The 9,735-nt window shown below is 46.5% G+C and overlaps 3 protein-coding genes across 3 annotated transcripts; 2 read left to right on the top strand and 1 right to left on the bottom strand.

The window, feature by feature from the left end:
* Positions 1-902: 902 nt before the first annotated feature.
* LOC311058729 (magnesium transporter NIPA2-like) lies at positions 903-1,883 on the bottom strand (the record flags this gene model as incomplete). The annotated part of the gene is made up of 1 exon (XM_084076192.1): positions 903-1,883. One exon carries the CDS (start codon positions 1,881-1,883, stop codon positions 903-905), a length of 981 nt encoding a protein of 326 aa, XP_083932318.1.
* A 1,080-nt stretch (positions 1,884-2,963) lies between these two features.
* Positions 2,964-5,705, top strand: LOC311058307 (exocyst complex component 2-like; the record flags this gene model as incomplete). The annotated part of the gene is made up of 1 exon (XM_084075716.1): positions 2,964-5,705. One exon carries the CDS (start codon positions 2,964-2,966, stop codon positions 5,703-5,705), a length of 2,742 nt encoding a protein of 913 aa, XP_083931842.1.
* Positions 5,706-8,036: 2,331 nt separating this feature from the next.
* LOC311058727 (vacuole membrane protein 1-like) lies at positions 8,037-9,221 on the top strand (the record flags this gene model as incomplete). Its single annotated transcript, XM_084076190.1, has 1 exon — positions 8,037-9,221. One exon carries the CDS (start codon positions 8,037-8,039, stop codon positions 9,219-9,221), a length of 1,185 nt encoding a protein of 394 aa, XP_083932316.1.
* Between the last annotated feature and the right edge of the window lie 514 nt (positions 9,222-9,735).

The following is a 9,735-nucleotide window of genomic DNA, read 5'->3' as shown; positions in this document are numbered from 1 at the left end:
TAACTGGACTGTATACTGTATGAACAGAATTACCACAAGTAAACACAAGGGGGCAGTAATTGACAACACTGAAAGGTTTCAATGAAGATGTGCACTCTATTGCACATTTTATTATTGTTCAACAACAGTGCACTGTGAGATGCATCTCTCTGTCATTTTCAATTGCAAGTCAATGGTAGCTATATCCTAAAAAAGGAAGATGAATATGAATGTGAAACACATCCAGTTAGGCCTGTCACAATTATTACATAATTGCCCGATCACAACTATTTGAGCTAACCACAATTATTTTGCATAATTGTGAGAATGGTTTCCATCAGCTGGATGAAATGTCATATTTCCATAATTTCCCTGTTGTTGTCCACCATCTTTAAATCTTTCGACCTGGTGTCTATTTTAGGCATTCAGGGAAAACATTTCCCAAAAAGTTGAAAAATGTTCATTTAAAAAATGAAATAAACAAAAAAATAGCAAAAACAGCAGCTCTACAAGGTCACAGGCCAACCTTGTAGACTAATTGTGAGCTTGTAGATCAGCTATTTTGGCTACATTTGTCATATCTGCCTTGTGTAGTTTTTGTTTACAAAGCCTAAGTAAAAGGCTAAACAGAAATTGGATGTATGTGTTCCAATGTTCAATGCCAAAATGGTGGTGGTGGTGGGGGGGTGTCCTATGGTTCCATCGGTACACTCTCAGAGTTAAATTAACGATGAGAATTTTGCAGTGTAGATTGGAATGTATTTTTGCAGTGTACATTTGAAAAGAATTGTATCAAATGGGCCGGGGGCCGTGACCTAATGCATTTCAACCTGGGGGTCTTTGACATGTAAAAGGTCGAGAATTACTGGTGTAGCAGTTCATATGTGCTGTGGGAAGCCATGGAGAATCACTGGTGTAGCAGTTCATATGTGCTTTGGGAAGCCATGCTGTCCGTTTGCTGTGGGTAAGTCATTCTCGTCCTTCTTCATGGAGGTCAGGCTGAGGTTGACGTCTTTAAACGCGTGGAGCAGGAAAATGCCCACGATGATGGTGAGGAAGCCACTGAGGGTGCAGATCACGTCCTCCGCGCCCATGTGTTCCCACTCCCTGAACAGGATGGCCGAGCAGGTGAGCACGGACGTGGTGAAAAACACGTAGTAGATGGGCATCACCAGGGAGGTGTCAAAGATGTCCAGAGCCCTGTTCAGATAGTTAATCTGCGTGCTCACGCAGGCCACCAGGCCCAGGAGCAGGATCCACACCGGCCACTTACCGAACACGGGCTTACCGGCGTTGGCCTCCTTGATGGCGATGCCCAGTCCCTTCACGCAGGACACGGACAGCGCCCCGATCACAGAGCAGATGACGATGTACACCAGGATGTTGGTCTGACCGTGGCGTGGGCCCAAGACGAATATGAAGACCAGAGCCACGACGATGACCAGAGTAGCAAAGACGACAAAACCCGGGTCGGCCATCTTGGTGATCATGTGATCAAGGCTCTGGATCTCTTCCTCCTGAGGAGAGTGGATCACCATGGTGGTGGAGCCCAAGATGCTGAGCAAGCAGCCGAGCTTCCCGTGCAGGTTCAACCGCTCTGCCAGGAAATACGAGGACAGGGCGGCGCCGAAGAGCATGCTGAGGGCACCCAGAGGGGTGACCAGAGCGGCGGGGGCAAAGGTGTACGCCGCAAAGTTGGCTGCTTCTCCAGCCCCCATTGTTAGTAAGCCGGCCCACCACAGCCACTCTCTTAGATAGGCGTGACTACCCTGCCCGGCTCGCATTGAGCCCTTTCTTGCCAAGCGTAGAAGCCCTTTCTTCTTGAGGATGAAGCTGCTTCCGATGAAGATGCTGGAACTGATGGCTAGCCCGAGGCCAATGTAGAAGTCACGGTCATGAACCATAATGTTTTTTTACAGTGACATCTGAGAAATGTGATCACTGAAGATGCTGAACGAGGAGCGTGATTCCTGTATTTATACACTGGTGACTGTGTATAAACATGTGTTTATATCCCTGTGGCAGGTACTGTATGAAATAAGGTTAGGTGTGGTTTGTGATCTGTTCAGGTTGTAAAGGTAGGTATATGGACTAGCAGAGTATATCAGTTATCTATGATGTCAGCAGTGTACTATACTATGACATGAGTCATCTCCATATTTGGGCAAAGGTTTTTAATTGAATGGAATAATGTATTGACAATTCTTAAAACATGCACAGTACAACAATTCTAAAATATATCAACGTGGATAAACACAGAAATCCAACAGCCTGCAGACTTTGTTATGATTAAAATGCCTTTATTTTAAGGCATTGTCACATTAAGGCACACACTTTTAAAAGTAAACAATGTACTGTGTACTGCAACATATCAAATGAACATTCAACTGTGCTTCACAAAATGATGTATCAGAATTGTATTTCCATGCCCAATAATCAAAACCAGACATAATCACTTAGCCGTAAAGATGTCCACTATCTGATTCGAATAAGGACAACTATAGTGTAGCATAGCCTTTCCAGTGTGACAACATGCAGCTGGCTCAGTTTGTTTGTCTGTCCAGAGCTAATCTTACAAAACACCAAATCAGCAACACATTTATTGTGCAGGCTACCAGTAGGCCAAGAAAGTACCTATACTTTTCAAAATAATGTATAATGGAACATGGAAGTCATTGTCTAGGGATCTGGTTGAAACATTGCCCAAATATGGAGTCATTCGTCATAGATACATCATGGGTAAACCTTGGACCCCTATGGCTTATACCATACCATGGAACCAACACTACTAGTATTTATACACTGAGTGACAACACAGTGATGTCAAAAGGGTAGACCAAGTATGGGGGAGGAGGTAAATTAGGAGTCTCTGATTGGGAGGGGGATTCTTTTGGGAGAGAAAGATGTAAAAGAAACACCAAAGATTGCTTTTTTGAACTGTGAGGAGCTGGGTGTCCTTGTGCTCCTATTGGCCTTAGGACTCCATGTCTCGTGCCCGCCAACCCCCCCTGGTCACGGGCATCTCACCTAACCAGGGCACAGCCTGGACCAAAGTCAACATCCGTGGGGAAAACCTGGGCACTGGCCCCGCAGACCTCATTGGTCTGTCCATCTGTGGCCACAACTGCCTGCTGACAGCAGAGTGGATGTCGGCCAGCAAGATAGTGTGCCGCACGGGCCCCGCCAAGGACGACAAGGGAGAGATAATTGTCACCACCAAGACTGGGGGCCAGGGCACCTCCACCGTGTCCTTCATGCTTCTCAGGCAGGAGAAGATCGGTATCTTGGACCAGTCGGCTGTGTGGGTGGACGAGATGAACTACTTTGACATGAGGATGGACTGCAACAAAGGCATCCTCCCCCTCTCCCTGATACCAAGCAACCTTCTGGGCAAGATAGACACGGTTAAAATCCCCCAGGAGGACATGGAGATGTCTTTCCCAGGAATGAGTGGAAACTTCACCAGTGAGAACTTCTCTGCCACCAGGTACCTCATAGAGAACCACCCAGGCACCAGTTTGAAACATTTGCAGTTGGCGGCCAGTAACCTAAAGAAGCAGCCCTCTAAGAGGAACGAGGCCAGTCTGGCCTCCTTGAAAGGAGGTCTCGGCATGTTCTTTGAGGCACAGGACGCTCTGGCAGCGATCCATCAGAGGTTGGAGTCCGACGGAACAGAGAGGGCGGAGGGCTCAATTACCCAGCATCTGGAGGACGTCCTCAACAAAGTGAGTGATGCCGCAGACACTCTGTTCCAGGGGGTTCTGCAGCAGAAGGAAAAAGCTGACTCGATACGCAATGCGCTCAACGTCCTGGAGCGATTTAAGTTTCTCTTCAACCTGCCGCTCAACATCGAACGTAATATCCAGAAGGGAGATTACGATGTGGCGATCAACGACTATGAGAAAGCCAAATATCTGTTTGGCAACACTGAGGTGCTCGTCTTCAAAAAGGTGTACGAGGAGGTGGAGGACAGGATCAAAGCACTAAGGAATCTGCTGTTGGAAAAGCTGCTGCAGACCCCATCCACTCTGCATGACCAGAAGAGATACATCAGGTATTTGTCCAACCTCAACACCCCTGGGGACCCAGCGTGGCAGTGCATCTGTGCCCAGCATAAGTGGATCCTGCAGTTCATGCAAAACTGCAGAGACAAGTTCATCAATGACCAGAGAATGAGAGTTGGGGCCAAATCTCTGGAGGTGGAGGGGGACACTTGTCCATCTGCTCTCACCAGGATCGGACACACAGTTTCTCTTAAGAGAGAAGGCAACCTGCGCATGCCACGGCCGAGTACGCCACGGCCGAGTACCTGGTGCTTTGAGACCCCCCAGCAGGTGAAGTTTGTGGAGAAGTTGTCAGATGTTGTGATCGGTCAGCTGACAAACTTCTGGAAGCTGTGGATCTCATCATATATTAATGGGAGCCTCTTCATTGAGACAGGAGAAAAGTCTGACAGACACGCCAGACAGAGACAGAATGACTTCACAAAAATGACTGAGGAGATGACCCATTGGTTGGTGAAACTTGTGCGTGGGGCTATCCTTCCCGCCACTGTTACCCAGGGGGAGCTGAGCTTCTACGGGGGCTGGGAGAACAAGACTGAGCTCTCTGGTCCCTGGCTCACTCAGATCATACACACCGTCAGGGGTTTCTGTGAAGCTCTATCTACTTTAAAGACCCCCAAGGATCTTCTGCAGGTGATCCAGGGCCTGCTTCTAGACCTGAAGGTGCAGTGCCTCCTGATCACCTTACATCACGTCACAGAAGATGTCAAGAGACTTGCTGAGAAAGAGGACTGGGCTGTTGATGAGTGGTTGGGGATAACAAGTCTGCCTGCCCAGTTTGAACAGTACATGGTCCAAATGCTGCAGTCACTCAAAGAGCCTATGAAGACCAAACCAGGGGAGATCAATGTCCTCCAGCTGGAACTGGCCCAGGACCAGGCCTCAGAGCTCTGTGTAGCCATCATGAAGGTTTTCATAAACTGCTTGGGAGAACTGAGCACCAAGTCGGTAGACCTGGCCTCTCCAGATCCGTTAAGCAGTGTTCATGAGGAGTTCAGCCCCACACCAGAGCAACGCCTGCTGATCATCCTCAGCAATTGTCAGTACCTGAGGAGGCACACCTTCCTCAACCTGGCCAAGCACTTTGATGCTCATGGTTTAACAGGATCAGAGAAGATAACACGGGTCAGTGTGAATATGTTGAGGGAGATGGACGCAAAGCTGTTTGAAGCCTACATCAAGAGGAGGGCCGACCCCATCACAGACTCCCTGGAGCCAGGCATCTACGCCAGCAACTTTGACTGGAGGTTCTGTCAGACGCCTGCAAATGTGAGGAACTACTTAAAGGAAGTGTTGGTCAACATCGTCACAGTCCATGCTGAGGTATTCACAGTGTCCAATGATCTGGTTCCCAGGGTTCTGTCCAAACTTGTCGAGTTAGTATCAGGGGAGATGAGTCGCCTCATGAAACGTGTGCCCTCCTTCAGCAATAACGGAGCCTTGCTGGCCCATCTTGAACTCTGTGCTCTGAGAGATGCCGTAGCTTCCTACCTTAATGCTGAAAGCAATGCCAGCTTCAAAATGGCTTTGGAGGCCCTTCCACTGCCGCACAGCCGAGCAGATAGAAAGCTACTAAAACAACTGCTGAACAAGTTTAAGAGCAGCATGCAGCTACAGCTCACCAGTTTCCGACCGCCCTCCGTCCAGCCAAGCAAGAGATAACCTGTTATCTAGCACTGTGGTTCCCAAACTGTGCCCTGGGATTTTTGACAACCACACATTATTATTATATTATTGCCATGTACTTCTATACAAAAAGTATGATGATTTTTTTTATTTACTGTATCAGTACTTCGTGCATCTATACCATAACAATTATATATATAAATATATATATATTTAAACCAGCTTGGTGTCCCATTTTGGGCATGTCAGGCCAAGATTTATGAAAATATTAAAATGTTATTTTCATTTATTTTCACGCATTTAAAAAAGGAAGCTAAAATAGCAGATCTACAATCTCACAAGGCATCGCAATGCAACTAGTTATAAGTTGGAAGATCAGATATTTTCACTATGCATACAGTCAGTGCAGGTGTGGCTTGAGATTTGAACTTGAAAAAGTTGTGAAAGCCATTGGTTTAATGTGTTCATCGAGTCATTTAAGTTACTCTAGGTACAGTAGGACAATTACATATTATTACAGCACCATGCTGATAAGAGCATAATCTAATCGTATATTGCCACATTGAAGACATGAGTTTGATATCATTGTTACTGGTCAGGACAGTCCCTGGGTGACGGATTAATTTTGATTATGCTAAATGTACAAGCAAGGCTGTGCCATGATGACTTTTTCTTCTGAAAGAGAAGCAGTGGTCCAGCCTTCAGGGAAATGTGTCCCATAGAAATTCGCAATGATGTAAATGACGTCACCTATATGACGTTAGCATTGAGTTCCATACGGCTCTCTTCTTGACACTCAATGCCCACAAAAGATCCATTGGTGTCTAAGCTGAACCCTGAACTTTGGATAAAGGCCCTTGGAATGGAATGCAATTGACTGTAAATTGCAATTGATTATAAATTGTAGCAACATCTCAACGGAACTTCTGGGAGGATGTGGGAGAAAGTGTCTCAAATAAATTTGGTTACAGGGAAACAATGAACCTATAGCATCTGTCTAAACAACATGCATCTAAATCGCATTGTTAGAATTTGTGGTTGAGAAAAAGCTATGCTAAGAAACAAAACACAAGAACTAGTGACCAAGATACATCTTTATAGTAAACTACCATCAAGAAGGGTTACAAGAGTGTAGTGCGAGGGATGAGGAGGTGGAGTCTGAAGAGGTGAGTCTGAAGAGTCTTCAGACTTTGGCGAACATTTGGAGAGAGTGCAATTCTGACTGCTATAGGCTCTATGCACAGCAGCCATATTGGAAAGAATTGGGCCTTTTCCATACTCCCTGCCCAGGTGTTACCAATGATACTAATGAAGGCTCTGTTCCATTCTGGTCAAACAGAGTCAGGGTGCTGATATTGTGCATGTTGGTTCACTGGAAACACTCTGCTACACCTGTGGGTCTCAAAGTGTGGTCCAGGGACCCTCATGGTTCCTTGAGGAGGTTTGGTTCCATTTGTACACTCTCAGATAATTAGTATCATTGGTAAAAACCTGTGAAGGAAGTAATTGGGAAGAGGCCCAATTTCTTTCCAATATGGCTGCTGTGCATAGAGCCTATGGGGAGCTTATTCCACAGTTTGAGAGCCTGGAGGGAAAAGTCATCACCCAAGTGAGAACCACTGTGCATATATCTGCAACTATTAATAATTTTGTAAGCGATTATTATGTCGATTACATTTTTTGATTGATCATATAATTGAGGAGCAGGGTTTAAAAATATATTGTTGTTGGTAGATCATCATCTGCAAGCTCATAACGCGTCACAATGTGACGTGTTATGAGCTTGAAGGTATTGTTAAGAATCTTGAAAGCTTTTGAAAAACGTTTGTGTTTCGCCGATAATGACATGCCCAAAACATGGATTGTTAATAAATCGATAAGTTTATTAAATGATCAATTATTAGTTATTATTTTTAATAATCAATTAAATTGATTAGTTCAATTAACTGTTGCTCCACTAATATAGACTATTATAATGACTTCGAAGAGTGACGACACATGATGTCATCAGTGGCCTATATAACTGATCCCTTGCCTTCGTGGTTTGATCATCAAGCCACCTTGCCAGTGATCTTACTGATGAGTGCTTTCCTGTGTGGTCATTTTCAGGGTTAGTGCTACAGGGTTCTTTTGCTTCCGCTACCTGTGTCAGAGTCTGATTTGGGTCCTTTCAACTCCCTCTGTGAGCCACTTATATATAATTAACTGTAATTGATGTTGATTTTGGCATAGTATGGTGATTTATCGAAGCATTTGAATTCAATTGCGTTGTGGACTTTCCTGAGAACATTTTAATTCCATCGGGTGAGAGGACAATTAGTCGCATATTGAAGACAATTAACGGACCCCCACTAGATGGTGATTGACATGGCGGCCAGTGGAGCAAAGGGCAAATCCAGAGATTCCGCAGCCAGAAAGAGGAGACAGAAAGACAAGGAGGAGCGCTTGTCTCTGGTTTTGTACAGGAGGCCTTTTGTCACGCTACGCTATTTCCTCCTAGAGACCCTCGCCAACCTAAAGGAGTGGATGTCAAAATTGGCGGAAGGACGGAGCACAGTGCTGTTGTTCTTGCTGGCGTGCTCCGTCTTCTCCTTCATCTATCACACCGATGGACCTCACCAGACATTCGTCCAGTACCTGGCAAAGTGGTTTCGATGGAGTGCCTATTGGCTGTTCCTTGGCATAGTGTCATCGTGCGGCCTTGGCACCGGCGTGCACACCTTCCTGCTCTACCTGTGTCCTCATATAATAAAGGTGACCCTGGCAGCTTATGAGTGCGGCTCCACAGACTTCCCCGAGCCTCCGTACCCAGAACATGTCACCTGTCCCCGGATTGCAGGGACAGAGGAGAGCATCTCGGTCTGGTCCATCATGTCCAAGGTGCGTCTGGAGGCGTGCATGTGGGGTATCGGCACAGCCATCGGGGAGCTTCCTCCGTACTTCATGGCGAGGGCGGCCCGCCAGTCAGGAACCGATGCAGAGGACGAGGACTATGAGGAGTTTGAAGACATGCTGGAACAGGCTGACCGGGGTTACATCTCTAGACTGAAGCTGGGGGTCAAAAACATGGTGCAGAAACTAGGATTCTTTGGGATCCTGGCTTTTGCTTCAGTCCCAAACCCTTTGTTCGACCTGGCCGGGATGACCTGTGGTCATTACATGGTCCCCTTTTGGACCTTCTTTGGAGCCACGCTGATTGGCAAAGTCTTTGTTAAGATGCACATACAGAAGGTCTTTGTCATCATGGTCTTCAGTAAGCACATCGTGGAGCAGCTTCTGTCACTCATAGGGTCCGTACCCTGGATAGGACCGTGGCTCCAGGAGCTCCTCCGCCAGCAACTGGAGGCGCAGAAGAAGAGGCTGCGTAACGAGGGAGGCACAGAAGCCGTGAACGGGGACTGGCTGTCGTGGGTGTTTGGCTGGGTGCTGCTGCTCACCGTCTTCCTCATGGTGTGCTCCATCGTTAACTCCATGGCCCAGACCTACGCCAAGCGGCTTCAACAGCAGAAGCAGTCGAAGGAGAAAAGGAAAACCAAAACCAAAACCAAGTAAGCTAAGCGGTCTATCCTATCCCAGCCACTACCAGGTGTTCTCAATATGTGGTCCATGGGGAAGGGGGGGTTAATCGCTTAAGCTCTATCTTACATATTATAAAATTGCCTTGTGGGTGGACCGTGGACTGTGGACCGTGGGTGGGCGCCACAAACGTAAAATATGGACAAATATATGGAGACCACTTTAAACTAGACTTTCAGGGTGCACAGACACCTGAGGATCTAGTTTTATATGCGTTCACACAATGTGATGTGTTGAGTCGGCTATTAAAAAACTAAAACAAAATGACACATCTTAACAAAATCTTCTCTGACCCCTAGTCCCTGATACAAAATATACTCAAATGGGGGGGTCTGCATCCAAATACCTTTCAATTTATTTGGGGGTCCTTGACATGAAATTGTTTAAGAACCACTAACCAACAAACATGACTGTTCTTGTCCCTGCCGAGAAGGAAGGGCCTGCCTGTCACTCAGCCAGCCTGCCTGTCACTCAGCCACTACTACTACTA

This window comes from Gymnoscopelus microlampas (genome assembly GCF_963454915.1).
Source record: "Gymnoscopelus microlampas genome assembly, chromosome: 13".
Taxonomy (NCBI): Eukaryota; Metazoa; Chordata; class Actinopteri; order Myctophiformes; family Myctophidae; genus Gymnoscopelus; species Gymnoscopelus microlampas.
Note: the sequence above shows the minus strand (reverse complement) of the source record. Positions and strands in the feature narration are given on the sequence as shown.